Here is a 26,654-nt window from a genome sequence, read left to right as displayed (position 1 = left end):
CTGATATAAAAACTATTTTAAGAACATAGATGACAGTATTGGGGGTAAAGAAATCTGAGTAGAGAGGTGGTATAGAGAGAGGGGTGAGATACTCAGAGAGTGTGATTGCTCACATGAATCCAGAGATGAGGCAGCAGATCTAGATGGAAAAGTATAAAGGATTGCCTGCAAATCCCAGTAATTAGAAAGAGGCCTGGAGTCAGCTGTACAGTTGAGACCTCAGACAGCTTGGACTTTCTAACAATCAATTGTGAAACATCACACTTCCATGAACAGATACCATGCCCAGGATATATAGTTATTTACCCAGCAAAGACAGAAATTCCTTCTGCATGGTCCTGCTTCTTATCTCACTGATGTCCCATCCAGACGAGCGTTCATGTTCTTCCAAATGCCCTGAGATCAAGCTGACAGGGGACAGAACCTGCCTTTTACAATGTTCATCTCAGCCCACTCTTGGTAGTTGGATCATGTTCAGGAAATGAACTGGGAGATAAGACTTTGCCTAGCCAGTTCTCAAAGTTCAGGCGTGAGACTCCCCCTCTGTGAATGTCAACTTTCCTGTCTTCTACAGGGAGAGGAGTGTCTCAGGTGTCTGCTGGTTTCTTCTCCTTTTCACATGGTTCAGGTTACCCAAGGGACAGCCTCCTCAACCTTACTCAGAGCTGCACAAGACAAAGCCTGGCTTCAGACTCCCCAAATCTGGCCTCAGCAGCCATGAGAATGGTGGCACAGTTCACATGACTTTTTTGAAACACAGGCTCTCCTGGAACTTGCACTGCAGTCAGTCTTCCATTCTCCTCCTCATTTCCCAATTGGTTGAGATCATGGCATGCATCACTATGCCCAGCTCCTTTTTTTTTTCTATTTCTAAATGTTCGAACATCCAGAAACAACCAGAGTGAGGTCAAGATCATGATGGCGACAACCACAGAGATAGCCTACCCAAGCTGGAAACTCTTGGACTCTGGCGGGAACAAGCACAGGACCAAACTAGGTCCTCTGACTGTGGGTGACAGTCTGGGTGATGACCTGCATCTTCAAGTGACCATGTTCAGGACTGACTGTGAACATACCTATCTGTCCTGAACCAGACAGCTGGAAGAGGCAGCCTGCTGGTGGAAGACACAGCCTACTAAGTCTTTCTCTCAGTACAGAAAATAAAAAGGAAGCCAGAAGTTGGCTTTTTGTATTACTTATCAGTTCCTCTTTATCTGTCTGCCTTTCAGGGAAGACTGTGTAATTCTTTTTCCCTCAAATTAATGAGTTTATTGAGGTTATTACAGGAGTATAGTTATAGTATTACTTATAGGAATATGAATAATTCTAATGTGTGGCATCACAAAGGCTCACATTAGAATGGGTGACTCATGAAGACTAGAACTCTGAATGTGTCTGCATGACTTGTTTGCAGCTGAATGAGACAGAGGGTCTCATTTCCTCAGTTCTCCTTAGTTACACCTATTTAACCTTAGGAGCGGAAGGGCCTTGTTAATCCTGTAAATTTCAGCTTTCCCAGCCATGGTTTAATTGCTGAGTATTATGAACCTCCTCTCTCTTTCCACAGAACTTTCTGAGACTTAAGGAAATAGTCCTACTCAGGGAAGAGCACACCAGTTGGATACTCAATATTAAATGATCAGTCCTGAAAACATATATGCTAGCTATACAGAATGATTGGTTTACATTTACAAATATATAACTATATTGATAAACACACACACACACACACACACACACACACACATATATATATATCTTCATGCACATATATATGTATATGAACATAGCAACCATTAATGAATATAGAGGTCATAAATTAGAAACAGAGCAAAGAGGAGTGTAGTGAAGGTTTGGAAGGATGAAAAAGAAGAGAAAATAATGTAATTATTATCTCAAAAATAATAGAAAAGTATTTCATGTCATACAAAGGAAAATTGTTACACAACATTTCACCCGTTCCTTAAAATGTTAGTTGTTTGTATAAGTTCACATTGTCCCATGGAGCTCTGCAAAGGCACTAAAGGCAAACACCAGTCCTAAAGTCCCTGGTGAATCAACCATTTTATGTTTGACCTCTTCTATAAGCACAGCCTAGTGCTCTATCATGCCCAGTGAATTGGCTGTAAAGCACTGCTTCTCTCATATATATTTTATCAGGAAAACCCCATCCTTCCTTCATCATCTTCCAGTGTGTGTGAGACCTCTGCTTGTGATAACCAAGCATCCCCAATGCTTCCCGTGAGCCAGTCCATCAGGAAATAATTTCTCTCAGATTTCATTAGATTACATAGCCTGTATTTCAAGGAGGTTTTTGTAAGTGCCTTACCTACTTTCCCACTTCTATTGCACTCAGATTGATCTCATCTGTTCACATAGCCCACAATCCCATGAGCCAAGCTTTGACAGGAGGTTTCATTGATCTTTGAAAGTCTTTTGTATCAAGTAGTTGAGAGACAGAATACTCCCTGACTGAGACAGGCTCTTTTCGCAGGCCATTTTAAGGCTATCAAATGCAAGTTCTAGCATGGATTTTCCTTTTCTCTGTATAAAAGGTTGAAACTAAGTGGCATCTTCTATCACTTTTGTTTTAAACAAAGAATTAAACTCTAATTGTATACAAGTGTAATGAATTTTGTCCTAAGGAATTTTAATAAATACAGCAGTTTCATATATGATCTTGATTTTTTTCTCTTCCGTAAAATTTCTGACTTATGACTTTTCTGGGTTTGAGTACAACTTTCCATTTCCATTTAGAAAGCTCTACAGATTTTGCCTCTTGACAAGAATTTAATTAATCAGAAAACATTTTTGTAAACTTCATGGTAGAGAACTAATAAACACTGAATATTTCAACTCATTGAAGTCATTGTATGCAAATTATATTTGTCATATAAAGAAACAAACTAAGATGATGCGTTTGCAAATTATTAAAGTATCGAGTTGTTGGATGTAGGTTTTGGGCTCGTTTTAAGCACAACTTGCATTTTTTTAACAAGCACTCTTTTACACAATATTTTTAGTGTCACAGTGTCAGAGATCTAAGGAACCTCATATTTTAGCAAGTACCAGGAAAGATAGGGATTATAAAGATTTTGGGTGGGAAAATATGGAGAATAAAACCTACAGAGAAAAGTTTTTTTATTTTTTATGATGTAATTAGCATTTTCTAAAGCCCTGTAAAAATTCAGGGATGCAAAAATGATTATAATATCCTGGATGAATAAGGGAAGATCAAGAAGAAGGAGAAATAAAAGAGGCAGAGTAGTTGTAGGAGAAGATGAATGGATGGATAGAGATAGGTGAGGAAATAGATAGATAGATAGATAGATAGATAGATAGATAGATAGATAGATAGATAGATAGATAGATGGATGGATGGGCAGAGAGACAGAAACACAGACAGACAGTTAGGAGTATATACAGTTTTCAGGCTATACACTACAGTGTTTATTGGGTTCACCAAAGGCAGGATGGACTCAGAACATTTGTCCTTCTTCCCCATATTGGTCAGAGAACTAGATATGGTTGAAGAACTCACAATTTTTCTTTTAGTATCTGCAGCCCTTTAATTCTGGACAATTCTAGGATTTGTGGTTCCCAAAAATAGCCCTCAAATTTAGTTCCATTCCAGTTGTCTCTCAGTGGTCCCACTTTTTCTTTGTGTTGATATGTGAGGTGAGGTGGGACAAATACTAGTTATCCAGGGGGCCCTGGCATTCTAGGCCCCCAAGAATCTTTCTAAATGAATGCTCCAGGGTTTGTATAGAACTCTAGAAAAGGAATAAGGAATCCTTGTTGCAGCAGATGATACAGAGAGGTTGAGACAAAACAGATTGGGTTCTAGCATGGGTTCTAGCATGGATTATTATAATGGAGAGGCAAGAGTTTCTGGTCCAGAAATATTAACAGGCTAGATACTCTGAAGATTACATTTAGATCACTTTTTTCTCAGAGTGAGGACCAAGCCCAAAGCCTTGTGCTTGCTAAGCAAGCACTCCACCACTGAGCTAAATCCCCATTGCCAAATTTTTAAGGACATATTTTAGAGAAAAGTCAGAAGGAAATGGAGGATTTAAGACTACCTATTTCTGATGCCATCTCACAGATTTTCCAGAATGTGATGGGCTGATCGTGTTTGCCTTTGGGGATGTTATTTTTATAAAGACAGCAAACTTAGTAGGGAGTTTCTAGCATTGAGCTCAGCAGCACAAGGACACCCCTGTAAATAACTAGTCTGTAATCCTTTAAGTAAAGAGGAGATGCAGCAAGTTGATGAAATGAAATGTAGAAGTGCCTTCAGTTGAAAGGTCGGGATGAGATGGGTCACTCCAGAATGTTAATCAAGAAAAGTCAGAAGAAGGAAAATTAAATATAGGAGGAAGTCTGAGAATGTGTAGGAAAAGTCTTTATTTGTTAATGCTTTGGTGATTGGTATTACACATCATCCTCGGAGTATAAAAATAGTACAATGGAGATCATTCTCTGAGAAAACTTGTCCACATTTGATATGATATTGTATATTAAGTTCATCTCTGAAATCTTGTAAGAAAAAAATGGAACATCATGGACCATGTTTCTGGAAAAAGAAATAGAGAAGAATTACTGAAGCAGATTTTGGTTGGAAATACGTTAAACATATATATGTACCCATAAATGTATATACATACAAAATCACGAGAAACAAAATCAGTAAAACAATCCAGACAGGAGTCCAATGGGGTCTGAATATTGATAAACACAATTATCTTGATGCCTACACTATCCACTTAATTCAAAATTCAGGCTGTCGACAAGGACAATGCTGTTCTGATGAGGATGACATCAGGGCTCCCTTTCTACCCTTATTCATTGGGCTGTAGATGGCAGCATTCAGCATTGGAGTGAACACACTGTTTACATCACCAAACCTACTGTAATTCTCTATGTTAATGTGTAAGAGAAGAACTGAGGTAAACTGACAGTCATATCCTAAATATCAGGCAGACCAGCTTTCAAGAACCAAATGCAAATCATGGTTATCTGAAATATCACGAGTATGAATATAGCCTCAGTGCAGTTTCCAGTGGTCTTTTGTCACCTTCAGCTTCTGACTCTGCATTTTAGAAGTTATGTAGACAGAAGAAATTACCTCAATAATTTTCACCTATAAAAAGCAACAGTCAGATTCATGATACAGTACTGGCTTGATTCATTTAATTATAACTCACATGGGAATATAATCAGTCAAATAAGAACACTAACATTTTCTTCAGAATTCCTCCCAACACATAATCATATTTTATATAAAACTTGATATCTCTGAAATGTTTGTAGCATATTACAACACTTGAAATAAAATAGTATCTTCTGGGCAGGACAGGACTACTGCACTCAGGAACTCCAAGGTCAAGCCAACAACATTCTAGTATGGAAGAGAAAGGGGCTCACTGGCCCAAACCCCTAACTGAGAAGCTGGTGGCAGTGGGTGGCTTTTGGAGGAGGAAGAGTCAGTTTACTTTAGGGTGCTGATGCCAGGTAGTTTGAGCAAACTCAGTGATGGCTCTAACACACAAGCATATGGGCATGCAGTGTTGCCCTACATAGATGATTTAAAACAAAACAAAAGGCATGGATTTAGTAATGTTGGGATTAGCAGAGGGGATCAGGGCCCATTTGTGAGGAATGAGGGGTAATATGATCAAAATACACTGTATGCATAGATGAAATTCTCAAAGAATTTTAAAACTGAAATATTTAAATGTTTGCAGTTCAATAGCATTAAAATCTGATACAAAGTTTATCTTTTTTATGTTATAATTTAATTTAATTTTACATATCAGCTACGGATTCCCCTGTCCTCCCTCTCCCCCACCCTCCCTCCAATTCACCCCCCATTCCCATCTCCTCCAGGGCAAGGACTCCCCTGGGGATTCAGCTCAGCCTGGTAGATTCAGTCAAGAAAGGTTCAGTCTCCTCCTCCCTTCACCCAGGCTAAGCAAAGTGTCCCTTCATAGGCCCCAGGCTCCAAAAAGCCAGCTCATGCACTAAGGACAGGTCCAGGTCCCACTGCCTGGATGCCTCCCAAACAGATCAAGCTAATCAACTGTCTCAATTGTCCAGAGGGCCTGATCCAGTTGGGGTCTCCTCAGCTATTGGTTCATAGTTCATGTGTTTCCCCTAGTTTAGCTATTTGTTCCTGTGCTTTTTCCAACCATGGTCTCAACATCTCTCACTCATACAATCCCTCCTCTTTCTTGCTAATTGAACTCCCAGAGCTCCACCTGGGGTTTGTCGGTGGATCTCTGCATCTGCTTCCATCAGTCATTGGATGAGAGTTCTACCATGACAGTTAGGGTGTTTGGCCATCCGATCACCAGAGTAGGTCAGTTCAGGCTTTCTCTTGAACATTGCCAGTAGTCTATTGTGGAGGTATCTTTATGGATTTCTGGGGACCATTCTAGCTTCTTCCTATTCCCATGGGGTCTTCATTTGTCATGGTCTCTCTTTCCTTGTTCTGCCTCTCTGTTCTTGATCCAGCTGGTATCTCCCACTCCTCTGCACTCTCTTTTCCCCGATCCTTGCCCTTCATTACCGTCCCACGTCCACTTTGCTCATGTATATCATCCATTTCTCTGTCATTGGGCGATCCCTGTGTCTTTCTTACGGTCCTCCTTACTAGGTAGCCTTCCTGGAGTTGTGAGTAGCAGTCTAGTCATCCTTTGTTTTACATCTAGTATCTGCCTATAAGTTAGTACATACCATGTTTGTCTTTCTAAGTCTGGATTACCTCACTCAGGATGATTTTTTCTAGATCCATCCATTTGCCTTTAAGCCAAACAATGTCATTGTTTTTCTCTGCTGAGTAGTACTCCATTGTGTATATGTACCACATTTTATTTATCCATTCTTCAGTTGAAAGTCATCTGGGTTGTTTCCAGGTTCTGACTACCACAAATAAAGCTGCTGTGAACATAGCTGAGCATTTGCCCATGTGGTATTATGATTGAACATTCCTTGGGAATATGTCCAAGAGTGGTATAGCTGGGTCTTGGGGGAGATTCATTCCCAATTTTCTACAAGCTCCATATTGATTTCCAAAGTGGCTGTACAAGCTTGCATTCCTACCAACAGTGGAGGAGAGTTCCCCTTGCTCCACATCCTCTCCAGCATAAGATGTCTTTAGTGTTTTTGGTCTTAGCCATTCTGACAGGTGTAAGGTGGTATCTCAGAGTTGTTTTGATTTGCATTTCCCTGATGATTAGGGATGTTGAGCAATTCTTTAAATGTCTTTCACCATTTGAGCTTCCTCTGTTGAGAATTCTCTGTTTAGCTCTATAGTCTATTTCTCAATTGAACTGTTGGGCATTTTGATATCTAATTTCTTGAGTTCTTTCTATATTCTAGATAACAGCCCTCTGTCAGATGTGGGGTTGCTGAAGACCTTTATCGATTCTGTAGGCTCTCACTTGTCTTGTTGACCATGTCCTTTGCTCTACAAAAGCATCTAAGTTTCAAGAGGTCCCATTGATTAATTATTTCTCTCAGTGTCTGTGCTACTGGTGTTATATTTAGGAAGTGATCTCCTGTGCCAATGCATTCAAAACTACTTCCTACTTTCTCTTCTATCAGATTCAGAGTAACTGGATTTATGTTGAGGTCTTGATCCACTTGGACTTAAGTTTTGTGCACGGTGACAGATATGGATCTCTTTGTATCCTTCTACATGATGACATCCAGTTATGCCAGCACCATTTGTTGAAGATGCTTTCTTTTTTCCATGGTATAGTTTTCGTTTCTCTGTCAAAAATTATATGTTCATAGGTGTGCAGATTAATGTCAGGGTCTTCAATTCAATTCCATTGGTCCACATGTCAGTTTTTATGCCAGTACCAAGCTATTTTTATTACTGTGGCTCTATAGTAGAGCTTGAAGTCAGGGATCGTGATGCCTCCAGAGGTTGTTTTTATTGTACAGGATTATTTTGGCTCTCCTGGGTTTTTGTTTTTCCATATGAAGTTGAGTATTGTTCCTTCTAGGTCTGTGAAGAATTGTGTTGGTATTTTGATGGGTATTGCATTGAATCTGTATATTGCTTTTTGTAGATTGTCGTTTTACTATGTTAATCTCCCTATCCATGAACATGGGAGATTTTTCCATTTTCTGACATCTTCTTCAATTTCTTTTTTCAGGGACTTAAAGTTCTTGTCATACAGGTCCTTCACTTGGTCAGTTAGAGTTACCCCAAGGTATTTTATATCCTTTGTGGATATTGTAAAGGGTGATGTATCTCTGATTTCCTTCCCAGCCTGTTTGTCAATTTTATATAGGAGGGCTACTGATTTTTTTTAGTTAATCTTGTATCCTGCTATGTTGCTGAAGGTGTTTATAAGCTGTATGAGTTCCTTGGTCAAATTTTTGGGGTCACTCATGTATACTATCATGTCATCTGCAAATAGCGAAATCTTGACTTATTCCCTTCAAATTTGTATCCCCTTTGATCTCCTTATGTTGTCTTATTGATCTGGCTAGAACTTCAAGTACTGTATTGAATAAGTATGGGGAGAGTGGACAGCCTTGCCTTGTTCCTGATTTTAGTGGAATCACTTTGAATTTCTCTCCATTTGTTTTGATGTTGGTTGTTGGCTTGCTGTAAATTGCCTCTATTATGTTTAGTTGTGTTCCCTGTATTCCAAGACCTTTATCATGAAGGGGTGTTGGATATTGTCAAATGCCTTTTCTGCATCTAGTGAAATGATCATGTGAATTTTTTCTTTGAGTTTGTTTATATGGTGTATTACATTGACAGACTTTCATATGTTGAACCACCCTTGCATCCCTGAGATGAAGCCTACTTGATCATGGTGGATAATTGTTTTGATGTGTTCTTGGTGTCTGTTTGCCAGTATTTTTTTTTTTTTTTTGGTTTTCCGAGACAGGGTTTCTCTGTGTAGCTTTGCGCCTTTCCTGGATCTCACTCTGTAGACCAGGCAGGCCTCGAACTCACGGAGATCTGCCTGGCTCTGCCTCCCGAGGGCTGGGATTAAAGGTGTGCGACACCACCGCCTGGCTTGTTTGCCAGTATTTTATTGAGTATTTTTGCATCAATGTTCATGAGGGAGATTGGTCTGTAGTTCTCTTTCTTTGTTGCATCTTTGTTTGGCTTGGGAATCAGGGTAATTGTAGCCTCATAGAAGGAGTTTGGTAATGTTCCTTCTGTTTCTATTGTGGGAAACAATTTAAAGAGTATTGGTATTAACTCTATTTTGATGATCTGGTAGAATTCTGCACCAAAACCATCTGATCCTGGGCTTTTTTTGGTTGGGAGACTATTAATGACTGATTCTATTTCCTTAGGGGTTATTGGACTGTTTAAATAGTTTATCTGGTCTTGATTTAACTTAGGTATGTGGCACCTATCCAGAAAATTATCCATTTCTTTTAGATTTTTCCAGCTTTGTGGAGTAGAGGGTTTTGAATTATGACCTGATGATTCTCTGGATTTCCTCAGTGTTAGTTGTTATGTCTCCCTTTTCATTTCTGATTTTGTTAATTTGGATGCTCTCTCTCTCTGCCTTTTTGTTAGTTTGGATAAGGGCTTGTCTATCTTATTGATTTTCTCAAAGAACCAACTCTTTGTTTCATTAATTTTTTGTATTGTTCCCTTTGTTTCTATTTTATTGATTTCAACTGTCAATTTGATTATTTCCTGGCATCTATTTTTCCTGGGTGACTTTGCTTCTTCTTGTTCTAGAGCTTTCAGGTGTGCTGTTAAGTCACTAGTGTGAGATTTCTCCAACTTCTTTATGTGGACATTAAGTGCTATGAATTTCCCTCTTAGCACTGCTTTCATAGTGTGCCATAAGTTTGGGTATGTGGTATATTCATTTTCATTGATCTCTAAGAAGTCTTCAATTTCTTTCTTTATTTCTTTCTTAACCCATTGGTGATTCAGTTGAGCATTATTGAGATTGTAGGCTTTCTGTAGTTTTTGTTGTTGTTGAAATCTAACTTTAAACTGTGGTGATCTGATAGAACACAAGAGGTTTTTCCAATTGTTTTGTATCTGTTGAAATTTGCTTTGTGGTCAAGTATGTGGTTGATTTTAGAGAAGGTTCCATGAGGTGCTGAGAAGAAGGTATAATCTTTTTTGTAAGGATGGAATATCTGTAGATATCGATTAAGTCCATTTGAGTCATAACATCAGTTAAGACCTTTATTTCTCTGTTAAGTTTAGATTTGGCAGGTCTGTACAGTGGTGTGAGTGAGGTGTTGAAGTCTCCCACTATTAATGTGTGGGGTTTTATATATGATTTAAGCTTTAGTAATGTTTCTTTTACATATGTGGGTATCCTTGTGTTTGGGGCATAAATGTTCAATATTGAAACTTCATCTTGGTGGATCTTTCCTGTGATGAGTATATAATGCCCTTCTTGATCTCTTTTGATTCATTTTAATTTGAAGTCTATTTTGCTGGATATTAGGATGGCTACACTTGCTTGCTTCTTAAGACCATTTGATTGGAAAGACTTTTCTCAACCTTTTATTCTTAGGTATTGTCTATCTTTGAATTTGAGGTATGTTTCTTGTATGCTGCAGAAAGATGGGTCCTGCTTTCATATCCATTCTGTTAGCCTTTGTCCGTTTATAGGTGAATTTAGTCGATTGATATTAAGGAATATTAATGACCAGTGATTGTTCATTCTTGTTATTTTTTGGTGGTAGTGTGTATGTACTTCTCTTCTTTGGGGTTTACTGCTGTGGTGTTTTTCTACTGCCTGTGTTTTTGTGGGTGTATCTGACTTCCTTTGGTTGGAATTTTCCTTCTAATGCTTTCTGTAGGGCTGGGTTTGTGGATAAGTATTGTTTAAATCTGGCTTTGTCTTGAAATGTCTTGTTCACTCCGTCTATGATGATTGAAAGTTTTACTGGGTATATTAGCCTAGGCTGGCATCCATGGTCTCTTAGTGTCTGCATTATATCTGTCCAGGTCCTTCTGGCTTTCAAAGTCCCCATTGAGAAATTGGGTGTTATTCTGATGGGTTTGCCTTTATAAGTCACTTGGCCTTTTTCTTTTGTTGCTCTTAATATTTTTTTCTTTATTCTGTATGTTTAGTCATTGAATTATTATGTGGCGAGAGGACTTTTTTTTGGGGGGGTCTAGTCTGTTTGGTGTTCTATAGGCTTCTTTTATCTTCATAGGCATTTCTATCTTTAAGTTGGGAAAATTTTTTCTATGATCTTGTTGAATATATTTTCTGTGCCTTTGAATTGGTATTCTTCTCCTTCCTCTATCCCTATTATTCATAGGTTTGGTCTTTTCATGGTGTCCAGATTTGTTTGACATTTTGTGTTATGATTTTTTTGGCATTGGTATTTTCTTCGACTGATAAATCCATTTCCACTATTGTATCCTCTACACCAAAGACCCTCTCTTCCATCTCTTGCAATCTGTTGGTTATGCTTGCATCTGTGTTTCCTGTTCATTTACTCAGATTTTCTATTTCCAGCATTTCCTCTGTTTGTGTCTTCTTCATTGTTTCTAATTCCCTTTTCAGGTTTTGGACTGTTTCCCTCACCTGTTTCATTGCTTTCTCATGGCTTTCTTTAAAGGATTTATAGTTTTCTTCTGCTTTATTTGTCTTTTCCTCTAGTTTTTTATAGAGTTCTTCCCATTTTTTGTTTGACTTTTCATTTTCTTTATTGATTTCCTCCACTTTTTTGTTTATCTCTTTCTCAATTTCTGTTTTGATTTTTTCTTTAAAGACCTCTAGCATCTTCATGATGCTATTCTTAAGGTTACTTTCTTCTCCTTCTTCCACTCTGTGATGTTCAGGTCTTGCTGTTGGAGGAGGGCTAGATTCTGGTGATGCTGTATTGCTCTTTATGTTGTTGTATGTACTTCTGCCTTGACATCTGCCCATCTCCTCGTGGATTCATTCTTGGTATTATCAGGGCTCTTGGTCCAGTCAGAGCTGACAGATTTGGCATTTCAGGAAGCCTCTCTTGTGTAGATGTAACCGTCTTTTTAAATAAGAAACACAGAGCCAATTCAGACATGAAAGCCAAGAGGTCAGAGCAATAGCTAAGAGCTGAGATTAAAAACCTTACCCTTCACTGCTGCTGCTGTCCTACCTCTCCACAAGAGAGCTACTTCCTGTGTGTTTGTGCTTTTTATTGACTTTCCATTCTTCCTTCTCATTGGTTGTAAATCCAACCACATGACCTCCTCATCACTACCCGTCTGTACAGACCTCCAGGTCTTCTATGGTTGGTATTGAGATTAAAGGCATGTGTCTCCATACTGGCTGTATCCTTGAACACACAGACATCGGCCTAGCTCTGCCTCCCAAGAGCTAGGATTAAAGGTGTGCACCACTACCACCCAGCTTCTGTGATGGCTTGCTATTAGCTCTGACCCCTAGGCAACTTTATTTATTAACATACAAATAAAATCACATTTCAGCACAATTAAAATATCACCATATTTCCCCTTTTCTATTTTAATAGTGCTGTGGGATATTCTATGTGGCAAATATGTTAATAAATAAAACACTGATTGGCCAGTGGCCAGACAGGAAGTATAGGCGACACTAACAGAAAAGAGAATTAAGGGAACAGGAAAGGAAGGAGGACACTGCCAGCTGCCGCCAGCACAAGCAGCATGTGAAGATACCGGTAAGCCACAAGCCACGTGGCAAGGTATAGAGTTATAGAAATGGGTTAATTTAAGATATAAGAACAGTTAGCAAGAAGCCTGCCATGGCCATACAGTTTGTAAATATTGTAACTGTCTGTGTGTTTATTTTATAAGTGGGCTGTCGGACTGCCAGGGCTTGGCAGAACCCAGAGAGTAAACTCCAGCTACACTCTTGGTCCAATGAGAGGTGGTGGATTCTACTTCTCAGAAAGCCACTCTTGGTCTAATCAGGGCTGGCAGATTCCCTGTCTCCTGAGGTTACTCTTGGTCCAATACAACTCTTTGTCCAATGAGAGCTCTCTCTTCCTCTGGGCCAGATGGGAGCTCCCTGGGCTAGATGGGAGCTCTCTGGGTTAGATGGGAGCTCTCTGGGCCTGATGAGAGCTCTCTGGTCCTGAGGGGAGCTCTCTGGGTCAGATGGGAGCTCCCTGGGCCAAATGGGAGCTCTCTGGGCCAAATGGGAGCTCTCTGGGCCAAATGGGAGCTCTCTGGGTCAGATGGGAGCTCCCTGAGCCAAATGGGAGCTCTCTGGGCCTGATGAGAGCTCTCTGGGCCAGATGGGAGCTCTCTAGGCCAGATGGGAGCTCTCTGGGTCAGATGGGAGCTCTCTTGGCCAGATGGGAGCTCTCTGGGCCAGATGGGACCTGGGGGCTGGTCTCTAAGTCTCAGGAAGTGGTTGGGGTCTCTGGTGGATGGGTGTCTGGGCAGGGCATGTAGATTGCAGGGTCCACTGGGGAGTCTTAGAGCAGGGGAACCTTCCCAGGGGAGCCCTGCCTGCTGGCCATCAACTAGGGCCCAGTTGGGCGGGTCTTCCCCCAGGAACGGCTGGGTCCAGGGATGGGACCTAGGGGCAGGCCTCCCTGGGTATGATCCCAGACACTCACCTCTGGTCCAGATGGGAGCTCTGGGCAGGATCCCTTTATCTTTTCAAAGAAAAGTGTCAGACAGTCACTGTCACCACAATTCAAATTTTTTAATTTGGACTAGAAGATTTTTTTCTGCAGACACAGATGGTCAGCCTGGCTCAGTTCATTCACTTCTGCTTTTAACTATCTTCTTTTTACCTTCCTTAGGAAGAATTTCATAATGCCTGTGATTATTATTGAGCATTTCCACAAATGTTTACATCATATTCAGGAAAAGGTAATCTTAAGTGGCATTTCATTTTCTTTCTTGGGTGAATAAATATTTGACTGTGAAGTACCCTGGAACCTAACTGAAACATGAACAATTAGGAAGTTGTGTAACTTCGTTGCTTAAGTTTTGTTTTGTTTTGTTGGTTTTTTTTTTTAAGACAAGATTTATTTGTATAACTTTGGAGCCTATCCTGGAACTCACTCTGTAGACCAGGCTGGCATTGAACCATTTAATTAATTTTAAGAAGAATTAATTACTGTTTATTTATTCCCTGTGGGCTCTGTAATTATTTTGGATACCTTCTGTCTTAGTTAGGGTTTGTATTATTGTGAAGAGACACCATAACCACAACAACTTTTATAAAGGAAAACCTTTAATCAGCTGTGGCTTACAGTTTCAGAGGTTTAGTCCATTGTCATCATGGCAGGACATGGAGGCATGCAGGACATGTCAGGACATGGAGAAGGAGCTGGGAGTGGAGAAGGAGCTACATCTGGACCCCACAGGCAACAAAAGTGCTCTGAAACACCAGGAGTGCCTTTAGCATAAGAGGCCTCAAAGCCCTCCCCCACAGTGACATACAACCTCCAACAAGGCCACACTTACTCCAACAAAGCCAAACCTCCTAATAATGCCACTCCATATGAGCTGATGAGGGCCTGTTCCACTCAAATTGCCATTCCTCCATGGTATCCTTAGAAGAGAGAATAAAACAGTTTTATTTGCTGGATCTAATAGAAGACATTTTTTGAAGAAGAGAGAACTTTTTTTAAAAAAATGAGAGTGTTATCATTTGTTTGACAAATAAGAGTTTTGGAAGAAAAATAGTAAATGCAGGAGGAAAAATACTTTTTCCTTCTACCCACATTTAGTCCCTTGTTGAGGACTCCATAACAAAGCAGAGACAGAGAGGAGAAAAGCATGGAGACTTACCTAGTACAAACTTTCACAATACCAGATCCTTCCCAAGGAAGGAAAGCCCTCAACAAGTGCTGAGACCTGTGATTTTATACTGGAGTTGATGGCAAGTGGAATGTTATAGAGTGTGTGACAAAATAAAATCATTATGAGCCAAGCAGGTGAATGGCAAATAGGGAGGGCATTTGGCTCCTGTCCCCTGTGTATGCCTTCATCAGTCTGTAGCTATGAGGCTGCTCCTTTCTTTCCTCCATGGAGGGACATGTGGTGCTTCTGACCTGTTTCAGGAAATGTCAGGAAGCCCTTTCTAGGTTTTATGAGCAGCTTCAGGGTAAAAGCAGAGTCCTTCCTCACATTCATTCTTTGGCTCAAATTCTTCCTATGACTAGTCATCATGTTTTGAGATAGCATATTCTGAGCACCATCAAATATGAAATAAAGCCAAAAGGCTGGGTATAATTTCCGAATGAGTAGTTGCATTCATATAGGTCCTGAAATGCAACATTTAGAGCAATTATGAATTTAAACATTAACATTAGTATATCCTGTTCTGTGCACATCACTTTGCATCATCTTTTCAGTAATTGTTGTTTAAAAAGGATTGAGAGACTGAAATGTATACGTTAATTCATCTAATTGGAATGTTTTTCATTAAGTCTTTGAGACTTTAGGATTTAGAAGGTTAACTTCTGAAGTACCTTGGAAATTTCATTTTGACACTTGTAATATTATATTTAGATATGTGTGAACACTACTATAACTGATTAAATGCTAGAACCTGGACTCTCCACAGGACCATACATAGCACTAGTAACCCATAGTTTTACAACAGAAAAATGCACGAGAAACACAAGATAGATTCTCAGAGGCATAATGCCAAGAAGGAACATGCCATTTCATTAACTCACCCTGGAATCTTGCTTGGTGATTTTCAGTATTCAGTGGTGGTTTTCATTATGAACTCACTCACCTGCATGGCAGAGTAACTTCACTTTTGCCTTTTCCTGTCTATTACTCTGGGCAAGCAGTTTCTTCCAGCTAGACAGATAACAGTCCTTCCATCAAGAATCTTACCAGCAGGGTTAGCTTTAATTAAGAGCATTTATCATTTGAAACAAATGTCTGCACAAATCATTCACAGTGCACTTTAATATACATTGTTCTCTAAATTTCAGAACCATAAAAAACCCTCTAAGGCAAATCCTCAAGTTGATCATGAAAAGTACCAGGGAAGGGACACTGAGATGACAAGGTAGGTGAAAAGAGAGAATTTCCTCCTCCCAGTTTGTTCCTTTGTCTCCACATGAGCAGAATGACAGAATAGTATGGCATGTATTGTTTGTCACCTGTCTGTCTCTCTCTCTCTCTCTCTCTCTCTCTCTCTCTCTCTCTCTCTCTCTCTCTCTCTATCTATCTATCTATCATCTTCCCCTTCTCTCTAAATAAATACATTGTTTTTAAAGTACCCATCAGTAGATTTCCATATATTCATCATATGAATGTTTATTTTTAAAATGACTGAATAAACAAATACTGTTTAAAATCATGGGAAAATCACCTTTGCTAGGAGATAATAGTTTTTAACCATAGCCAAAACAGAATCTGCCCCTTAACTTTGTGGATATCAAACTCTCAATCCTTCCCTCATAAAAGGTGTGAATTTCTACTTTGTTTTAAAGGATCTATCATTTAATTTTCCCAGGTCCATCTGTTAGTTTGGTAGAACCATTTGCTTTGTGGCAGTGGTGGTTTGGATCCGCTGTGCCTGTGAGAAGAAGATAGCACTGTGGTGTGCGGCTAGTGTTTGTACTCATGTCTTGTGCTCATGTCATAAAGATGTTGACAATTTAACTTAGATGGAAAATCACTCCAGGCTCAAAATTGTTGTAAATAGAGAGGGAGGAGGGAACTAATGTGAGAAAAGTGGCAAATTTTCATATCCCTTTCTCCTAGTTTGTTTGTCTTCTGTTTCTGGAGAAATAAAAGTGGTGTTGTCTTATTGGGTAGGACGGTTTCCCAATGCTTACACCAATCCTATCAATCTTGGTAGGCACACCTGCAAACCCAGAACTAAGAAGCAAGGGAAGAAGTATCCTGAGTTGATGGAACCCTTACCTGTCCCCCATTACTCCATTTTCTCAGCACAAGAGATGATTATATACACACGCTCATTGGTCAATGCCAAGACATGCTAAGCATGTGTCAGTTAATTGCATCAGCTAAAAGAAATGTTTTCATCGAAGTGATTTAACTACTTAGTAAAGAAGTAGCATTCCCTCTTCATTATGCAATTTGTGTTTCCTATATCCTCACAGGTCTAAATTTGAAGTTTCCTATCTTGGATCATCCACGTGATGAGTACTGCAATGATGAGTCTCTTTATTGGAAGGTAATGTACACGGTTCTAAAAAGGGGAGTAAATCATGGTTCTATGAAGGTTCAGATGGCCAAGCACCCATTTTCTATAACAGACCAAAACCATAGGTAGACAAGGAGAAACTCTTCAAATGCTGTTCTTTGGCAACTTGTGCTGTTTTACCTGTTGGGGAGCATCGGTAGGGACAGTGACTAGGCAAGGACAATGACAAGTGGTTTCTTCTAGTGTTATATTTCTCCTGAGGCCCAATGGATCAGGAATTTTATGGGATTTATCACACACGCACCCATACCCAGTGTTACTGATTTCGTCCTGGGCTATGAGACTCTTATTCTAGGAGACATGATCATGCATTTGAACTCTTATGATACCCAGAGCTTTTAGGTCCCCTTCTCTGGCTGCTCATAGACTTCTTTTCCTTTAGTCTTACCTTTGTTTTTTGTTCATTTCTTTCCATTTCTGATGGCTGCCACCTTCTTCTGCCTTTGCTGTTCTTGAAGGATTCAAGGGTTTTTGCACCTGAGATCCTCTCTCAACCCTATTACTGCCATTGGGAGTAATACCCAGAATGCTCTCCTCAGTCATTTTATTTCTGGTATCAGCTTGGGACACCAGGAACAAAGTAGGCTTCTTGGAAGTATTTCATATGTGGGGAACCAAGTGCTTGTTTTCCAAACACTGCACAGGAATGTTTCATTCCTTCATTAAAAACCCCCTTTTCATCATATTGAGAAATAAAATACTACTGGGAAATGACATCGTTTGAATGGGAAGGAGGGAGGATCACCTGGCTTAAATACAGGAGCATGGAAACACACCCGGGAAGATCCTGCAGGGCTGGTTACAATGTTGGAATTGGGTTGGGGGTACACTCAGAGAAGCCACATGCCTAGCTGTTGAAAACTTCCTCAGAGGTGCCTCAGCAGATAGACAATATACCTGTGAGGATGCTGTAATGAACTGCTGGCAGAGGTAACTTGAACAGTGCAACCCCCAGGAGAAAAATCCCTCAGGTTGAGTGTGGTTCCCTCCATTCTGCACTTAAGAGACCAAAACGAGATAGATTGCATGCCTCTGTGAGATACACATTGAGATTAACTGTTGAAAAAAGAAAAAGCATTCAGGCAGTGGTGGTACATGCCATTAATCCCAGCATGTGGGAAGCAGAGGCAGGTGGATTTCTGTAAGTTCGAGGTTAGCTTGGTCTACAAAGCAAGTTCCAGAACAGCCATAGCTGTTACACAGAGAAACTCTGTCTCAAAAAAAATCAAAAAAAAGAAAAAGAAAAGAAAAGGCAAAGGGGGAAAAGACAATAGCTGTGGACATGACTCAGTTGGCAGAATGATTCCTACCATGTAGGAAGCTCGGGGTTCAATCACCACCCACACTTGGCAAGTTCCCACTTCTTTAGTCCACACAGGAGGGACTGAAGAGTCCAGAGTTTGTTCACCCAGGATATTTCTTCTAATCATAGAGCAGTTTCTATGCCTAGAGAGGTGAGGAGGTTTGGGTGCATCCTCTGGTACACTGTGATTTTCATTAATTACTTGATGTCTCACAAAGCCAGTTTACATTTTTGTTGCGTTCCTGTCTCTGTCAATGAACAAGGAAGGATGTGGGGCTTTTCATTTCACCAGCATACTGACAGTCTAGAGTTCCATCCCAAGCTTTTGCTCCTCCTTTGTTTTTGAATTCACTTCCTAAGTGTTTAAGGCTCTGTCATTTCAGTATTAGAGGAAGTTGAGGTTCCCAGCAGCAGCCATGCTCACAGAGTCCACACAGAAGTGTCTCTGTGAGAAACATGACCTCCTCCTGAACATCACTACTTCTTGAGTATACTGAACAAACTGCCTGATAGTGCTGAACACAATCAAAGCAGAAGAATATAAAATATACTTTTATTCCACCTGGTAAGATAGAAAACCAAGTCTGAACTTAGGTTAATGTACAGGAATCTCTGGGATACTTGTGGAAATGAGGGATTACTTCCCTGTCACTCTGAGAGTCTGAATTGGGAACTGGAATCCACATAACAGTTCATATGAAAATAGAAGGATTAACTACATTAAGTCCATAGTACTGAAATTCTTTCCTATCAATATATTCTTTCTCCTCCATATATTAAAAACACATCAAAAATCATGCCATACATGCTAATTTGTGCCTTAAATTCCAGAACTCAGAAAACATAGACAGGTAGACCTCTGTGAATTCAAAGTCAGCCTAGTCTACAGAGTGAAATTTAGGATAGTCTTGGCTGTAGAGTGAGATCCTGTCTCAAAAGACAAAAGGAAAACAATAAAAAGAAGTTACCCAAAAAAAGGTGGGGCATAGTGATGTACACTTGTAATCCCAACACAATGGATGCAGAGGCATTTGGATGTCTGTAGGCCAGCAAGGCTACATGATGAGTTTCAGGACTACATACAGAGACCCTGTCTCAAACATCATCAACAATAAGAATGTTACCAGAAACTGCATAACACATGAACCTACACATGAGAATAGTTTGTGAATGTTACAGTAAGGATCTAAGATCCAGGACACTAAAAATCTCCCTTCATTTTCATTTTATGTGTATGGGTGTTTTGCCTGAATGTATGTCTCTGCAGCACATCATTGCACTGCCCAAAGAGGTTGGAAGAGGGCAAAATGTCTTCTGGAACTGGAGTTAGAGAGGGCTGTGAACTACCTTTTGGTGAGTGGACTGCAACCTGGATACTCTACAAGAGCAATCATACAGTGAAGTTTGTATTAATGCATCTGAGTAGTAGGTCCCAGTAATTCATACTTTGAATTACAACTTGTAGAATATTCCAAGGTCAGTATTTGTTGCTCTGTACATCAGCAGAGGTTACCATTTCTAATGGGAGCAGTGCATTCAGTAACTACTTGATAAATTAACATGTACATTTTGTGCACATGCACTTTCCAGGTATTTCTGGTTCCTACCTATGTGGAAAGATGCTGATGTCTATGTACCATCATTAATACAAGGCTAACATTTTTATTTTAAATATTGTGTTAATTTAGTTTTATATTCGTATTTTTATTTTAAGTTCTTTGAGACAATTCTATTCCTGGAAGTGTGTCCTAAGTTCAGCCCAAGGCAAGGGCTGCAAGCATCAAGCATGAAGAATTTGCACAGACTTAATGATAAATAGTCATAGATCCCTTAAGGACCCATCTGTTAGAATATGTGTAAGTAAGATCTCTGAAATCTCTTTAGAATATAAATGTGAAGGTAACATAAAGGGCTGTAGTTGTTAGGGCATATCACTCAATAATGTTGAAGCAAAGGGTTGATGGCTGCATTAGCCCATTCTCTGATGATTTAGCCAAACTCCCAATGGTGTGTACTATGCAAAGAAGGGAAATGTTAAGCAATAGAAGACACAAGTTGTATTTTACTAAAGAGTAAACACTTAGAAAAAAACTCTGTTAGACCCAGAGACATCAGAAGTCATTATGTTTTGGGTACATCAGTTTTCTTTTCTAGGAAAATGTCTAAGCAGAGATAATACATTTACGTACCTCACAATATTAAGGGCTTTAAGAGGCAGTGAACAAAAACAGAACCTGGGTCTTTCCTGCAAGCTTTGAGTGTCCTGGGATGATATTAGAGAAGATGGCTTGCTTCTTCTAGAATATGGTGGCTATGTGCTGTCCCTGCATCTCACTTCCAGCATCAGCAAGGTTCTAGAGTGATCAGGCAGATGACCTGGGCATCTCCATCCACATGAGTGTTTGTGAACTGTGCCAATTTTCTCTTGGCTTCTGAGGTCAGACTTGAGGGTTGTGAAACTAAGCTGTATCCTGTGCCACTGTAAATGAGCTTGAGGAGGCTGTCCCCTGGTTACCTGAAGGATGTAAAAGGAAGGAAAAAAGCTAGCTGACCAATGAGACTCTCTTTTCTGTAGAGTGATGGGTTAGGGTTGTCATCCAGAGACTGATAGTCTCAAGACTACATTTTGAGAATCTGCTAGGCAAAGTCTTATCTCCCTAAGAGCAAGGCAGGAATAGTATGTTCCGGACTTTCCTGGGTAAGCTCAGAAGCAGCATTCCTGGGAGAAGGCATAAATGATTCATAAGGAATTTTCCATCAACCCAATATCCTCAAATTGTACAAATATTAAAAGTGCCCCAAGTATGTAACAGGTGGAGATGTAAACCAAAGGTGGCATGGCAGCCATGATGTGGCTCAGTTTTGCTGGATCTTTGTCAAGCAGCTGTGCTGGCTTTATAACTTCTGCCATTCCATTTGGTTATGGCTGTGCCAGCTAATCACATCTTCACTCACAGCCTCATAGCTTGAGTGAGCTCTGTTTACTCTCAAGGGGAAATGTTTATTACTACCTATGTGACTTCTCTTTGTTTTGAACTCATGAATCTCTAAAAGTCTGAGGATCTTCCCCCATGATGTTTACTTCAGAGGACTCATCGCTCCTACTCCCCATCATCCTGACCCAATTTTTTAGCATCTTTTATTTCTCATCATACTGAGTATGGATCTGAAGCAGGGGAAGAGCCATTCCTGTACAGTGTTTTGAAAGTGAGCCTTCAACTCTCCATAGATAGTTTCTAATGAAGCAGAGAGCTAGATCTCTGACTTTGGAAGGAGGGTGTGCCAAAGAAGTTTCTGTGTGATCTCCCCGCCCCAGAGAGGCTTCTGATCTGGCAACTTGGTTTCAGATCATTTTGGAGTGAAGTAGTTATCAGGGAGGTAAAGGCTGTACTGTGGACATCAGCCGACCCCTCCCTGGATATTCCACTGTAACCTGGAGAGCCCTGGCATTCTATGTGATGTCACCAGTGTTGTGGTAACACCAACTGCCATTGGGGCATCTGTTCATTGCCTAAAGGTTTCACTTGCAGCCATGTTGGCAAGACTGAGCAGGCTCCTTGGGAGATGGAAGGGAGAACATAATGAGACTAGAGAGAGGCAGAAGGAAGCTGGACTTCATTCTCAGTGCCACACATCAAGAAATAAATGGTTCCGGGGAAAGCACAGTGAGTCCTGAACAAGGGATGGGGAGCTTCCTGAAGGAGGAAGGCTTCAGCTGGATTTTTCAGATGGGACTCAGGATCTTGGAGCATTTTGGAAGTAATGGACCTATTACACTTCTCTGAGTTCCTAAAAAGCAGATCTGGAGTTGAGGATTTCTGGTGGATAGTTTGGCAGAGAGCCAGGAATGGTCAAGCCTGCAGCTGCTCTGCTCAGGGCCCTCTGCTTTCACTCCGAGTGGGAAAGAAGCATAGAAGGGAGAATGAGGCTTCAGTTACAGCACTGAACTTCACCCTCAGTGGACATTGTTTGGTTGAGTAATACTTATAACAGGCAGAGTAAAGTCCCTTGGCCAAAGTTGGAGGTTCTCACATTTTACGTCATAGCCACTTGCACCAAGCATTGTTGCATTTCAGTGACCCCTAAGGTTCCTGAGTTCCTGCCCGCTCACTAGCCAGTCATCTTTTCTCTACCTTGGGCGCAGGAATGGGCCATCACTCTACCTGCAAGTGTTTGTTCTTGGTGTCTTAGGGCTCACCTGAGGATGTGCAGTCCTTAGGTATCTCCAGCCTGACCTGTCACTAGGTGATCACACCTTTGCTAACATCATGATGGATGGAGTGTACTCTGCTGAAGTTTTGGAGAAATTTTCATCATTACCTATGTGACTTATTTTTGGTCTGACAGGACACTCATAATCTCCCACCACTCACCCACAGTGTAACATCCCTATTCATCTTTCCTGATATCTTCATTCACTTCATGGAACTTATCTTCCTCCCCCATCATCCTGAGCTGATTTCTTAGTATCCTTTACTTCTCATCTTATTGATTAGAGATCTTAAGGAAGGGAAGAGCCCATTCCTGGAGAGTGTTTGGAAAGAGAGTCTTCACCTCCACCGGTTGAACTAGAGAAATTTTCTAATGAATCAGAGATCTCTTGATGCTGAAGGTGCTGAAGGCCTTCCCCTGTGTCTCAAGGAAGGTTATTGGAAAGGGAAGCTTGGCTTTTTAGTGAATTGAGGAAGAGATAGTTATCAAACAAGTGATGACAGTTGGCAGTGACTCTAACAGTCCCTCCTCTGAACATTCTATTGTCTCCTGGAGAGCCCTTGACAAGATCTGTGAATTCACCATGGTTGTGATAACACCAACTGTCCTAGGGGCATACATTAAGTGCTTATAGGGCTCACCAGAAGACATGTTGGCAAGATTGAGCACACTGACAGGGAGATCTGCCTTTCTAAGGAGGAGGTGAGGCTTGGGGTGGACCTTCCAAAAATAGGGTTCAGTAGCTGGAATCTTAAAAAGAGATAGGTCTATGCTGCTTCTCTGGATTCCTGAAAGGGTAGACTCAGAGTCAAGGATTTCTGATGGTTAGTTGGCAGAGAGCCAGGAGTTGTCAAGGCTGCAGCTGCTGTTCTGGGAGTTCCTTAATTTCATTTTGAGTGGCAAAGAAGGCCAGCAGGAGTCACAGACTAAGGAGGTGTCAGGGTAGGGTGTTCCTACAGTTCATTGTCAGTGGATTCCTTTAGGTCCCATGGCTATCTGATGTGAATACCAAGGAGGGAAACTCCCTATCCATGCACCAAGGTCTTAGACATTCAGTTACTTTTAGTCCTGGACACAGGTGAAAAGGGATTGGTGGTGCTAAGCACTAGGGACTTCAGGACTTTCCTGTCTCACATCAGATGTGAGCTGATATTTCCAGAGCTGCATGGCTGGGTAACATATGCCTTCCAGGGACAGTGGAGCTGCAGTAGGGGCTGGTGCACATATCTAGCCATAGTGACTGGGGACAGAGACATGGCTTATGAGCCTCAACTTGAGGACAGCTGTCCTGCTCTTTGGGTCTTCACTGGGTTCCGTGCATTCCCTCTTTCTCAGGCCTTTTCTTGGGACTCAACATGATCTCTCATGGCCCTGTGCCATACAAACTTACAAATTCACTTATGTTTATCTTTATACAGGGACTACTGGAAAGGCATCAACTCTAACCTCCCTCACTGAGCAAGAACAGCAGATGAACAAGGTGGATAAACTGACCCTTCAGCTACAGATGATGACCAATGAAAGGAATGAACTCTCTATAATCCTGGCCAATTTCACCAACAATGATTTGAACAACAGGTAGTCATTATGTCCAGTTCTATGGTGACTATCTTGATCCTACTGAGTCAACCCCAGCAATCCTCAGGTCATTGGAGGCTCTGCATTCAGGGTATCCTCATGCCCAAGCTAATTTTTCTGAGTGCATCTGAGAGGCAGAACAGAACCCTAGCTGGGAGTGAGTTGGGGATACAGGCTGCACTGCTTCCCCCAAGTGAAAAGCAGAGCTTGTGGCCTGAATTACAGTTTGGGGATAAGGGCAGTAGTGTGTGAACTCTCATATGCATTTCAAGAGTCTTTGACAGGTGTTGGCTTATGGGAGATGCTATGTGCTGTGAGTTTATGGTGACTCTTTGTTCTGACCAGCAGGTGCTTGGGTGCTGGTGGCTTTTGGAAGCAGCAGGAGGGGCCAGGTGCCTCTTGGTCCATCTTAGTGTGTGCTTGAAGGCTGAACTTCATCACTGCTCCTCTCTGGTCTTGATCCTTATACTCTGAGACAATGCTACCTCCCTACATTTATTTGGCACCCTCAGTGTTTGTGTGTGTGTGTGTGTGTGTGTGTGTGTGTGTGTGTGTGTGTGTGTGTGTGCACATGTGTACACAGTCCTGGTAGTTGGAGGTCTCTGGCAGGGCATGTGGTTCTGTTTGTGTCAGGAAGTTTCCATGCAATGTCAGTAACTCACTGTGAACAACAGTGTTCTTGGCCTGTGTGCTCATGTTGGCAGCCCATTGGAATCCACTGGAGACTTATAAATGTATCCTTAAGTTGGGTCTACTCCCTGAAAATACTGATTATGTGATCTGAGCATCCATGTAGCAATAGGAACCTGGGATCAAAAATCCGCATTCTGAAGACACGAACAACATTATCATAGATTTCTGGTGGGCCCAGACTTGTGACACAGACTCCTGAGGACTTCTTAGAGAGCTAATCAATTCCTCCAGGCCCAGTAATGGCACTCATTCAGCCCTGGCTCACTCTCTTAGCACCACCTGACTGCTGGTCTGAGGCCAGGACAGTGAGTTTAATAAACACCACATTGTCCTACTTCATAGGTACCATAATGTGACATCAACTGTGCTGGGGTAGTTGAGGGCACTGCCTGAATTCATGTGGTCATTGGGTCCTGTGTTCATGGGGTTCTTTGTTCCTGGGCCATGCCCTACCACAGGCTGAATTTTGAGCTGGAGATGTTGAATATGGAGCATAAAAAAGTGATGGTGGACCTGGAGAAATTCCCTAATGAGATTAGTGAGGCCTTGAACAAGTGCAAGGAGTTGACCGAGGAAACGGTCTCCTACAGGTGCGTAACTGACTTCACTGCGACCCCATTACTTGGGAGTGACTGCTTTTTACCCTGTTTTTGTCTTTGAACCAAAGTGAGGCCTTTTGTTCTAGCCTGTGTGCCCCATAGCAAGCAGTCTGCCTTGTACTCTTGACTTGGGCCTCTTGGACCAGTTTTGCTAAGAGTGAAGTGTCTGTGAGCCACTCCCATCATTGTCCTGCCAGCCTCAGAGGCCTCTAGATAGAAAAACTATTAGCACCATGATGGGGTATCAGGCATTTGTGTGTCTCTGGGCCTCTGGGACTTACAGAGCTGGTTCCCATGGGACCCACAGATGGAATATATTCCCATTGGATCTTCTGTCCTCCATCAAGAATGTTTACCCTCTACCTGCTGTTGTTTTCCCAATACCATGAACAGTTAAGCACATGTTGGGGGAGGCAAACCCTGCTCTCAGAAGTACATGGATCCCTTTCAGTTTCAGGGTTTTCAGAAACAGTCTGAGTCTTTCTGGAATTTGGCTCTTCTCTGGCTTTTGCCAGCTACTAGGTTATGCTGGCATGGCTACAGTGGACTGTAGTCTGGGTATGGGACCTTGCATGGATGATGTGGGAGTGGCATATGGAGGCTGGATGGGGCTCACCTTGTTCTTTGTGGTGGGTTCAGCATCCTTCACAGCCAGCTCCTGAGTGAGTGGACTCATCTAAAGGAAAAAGTGAGCATCTTGAGAGAGGAGAACCGAAAGCTGAGGGGGGAGCAGATTTCACTACAAGAGTCCTGTGAGGAGCTGAGGAGGCTCTGTGGGGAGGCCCATGAGAAGATCTATGACCTCTGGGCCAAGGAAAAGCAGGTAGGCTGAGGTATTGTGTGCAGGCTGCCCACCATCTTTAATCATACAAATGTGCATCCACATGCAAACACACACACACACACACACACACACACACACACACACACACACACACACACACGCACACTCATGGGACCATCCACCCACTTATCCATCAGATCACCAACATCTCATCCAATTGTTGGTTTCTGTGATCATTCCTAAGTCTTTCTGGAGAGTTGGCCTCTTGTGAGAAAACAGGTTGGAAACAGCTTTGAAGGAGCAGTGCCCTGTGAAAATGCCAAAGGAGTGAT

The 26,654-nt window shown here is 41.4% G+C and overlaps 1 protein-coding gene across 2 annotated transcripts in view; it reads left to right on the top strand.

Annotated features, from left to right (window-relative positions):
* The window catches only part of LOC128119608 (disks large homolog 5-like), a 106,144-nt gene that overhangs the window by 19,166 nt on the left and 60,324 nt on the right, over positions 1-26,654 (top strand). The window contains exons 2-8 of one of the 2 annotated variants that reach the window (XM_052752968.1): positions 13,753-13,822; positions 15,910-15,986; positions 17,050-17,123; positions 19,724-19,809; positions 24,087-24,246; positions 25,398-25,529; positions 26,178-26,361. In XM_052752968.1, coding sequence (XP_052608928.1) covers positions 17,089-17,123; positions 19,724-19,809; positions 24,087-24,246; positions 25,398-25,529; positions 26,178-26,361 — 597 coding nt within the window. In that variant the 5' untranslated portion in view covers positions 13,753-13,822; positions 15,910-15,986; positions 17,050-17,088. The remainder of the gene's footprint in view (positions 1-13,752; positions 13,823-15,909; positions 15,987-17,049; positions 17,124-19,723; positions 19,810-24,086; positions 24,247-25,397; positions 25,530-26,177; positions 26,362-26,654) is intronic. The other variant, XM_052752969.1, reaches the window with a different exon arrangement.

This window comes from Peromyscus californicus, unplaced genomic scaffold, assembly GCF_007827085.1.
Source record: "Peromyscus californicus insignis strain IS unplaced genomic scaffold, ASM782708v3 Scaffold_24__1_contigs__length_46423439, whole genome shotgun sequence".
Lineage (NCBI taxonomy): Eukaryota > Metazoa > Chordata > Mammalia > Rodentia > Cricetidae > Peromyscus > Peromyscus californicus.
This window is presented reverse-complemented; position numbering and strand designations above follow the sequence as displayed.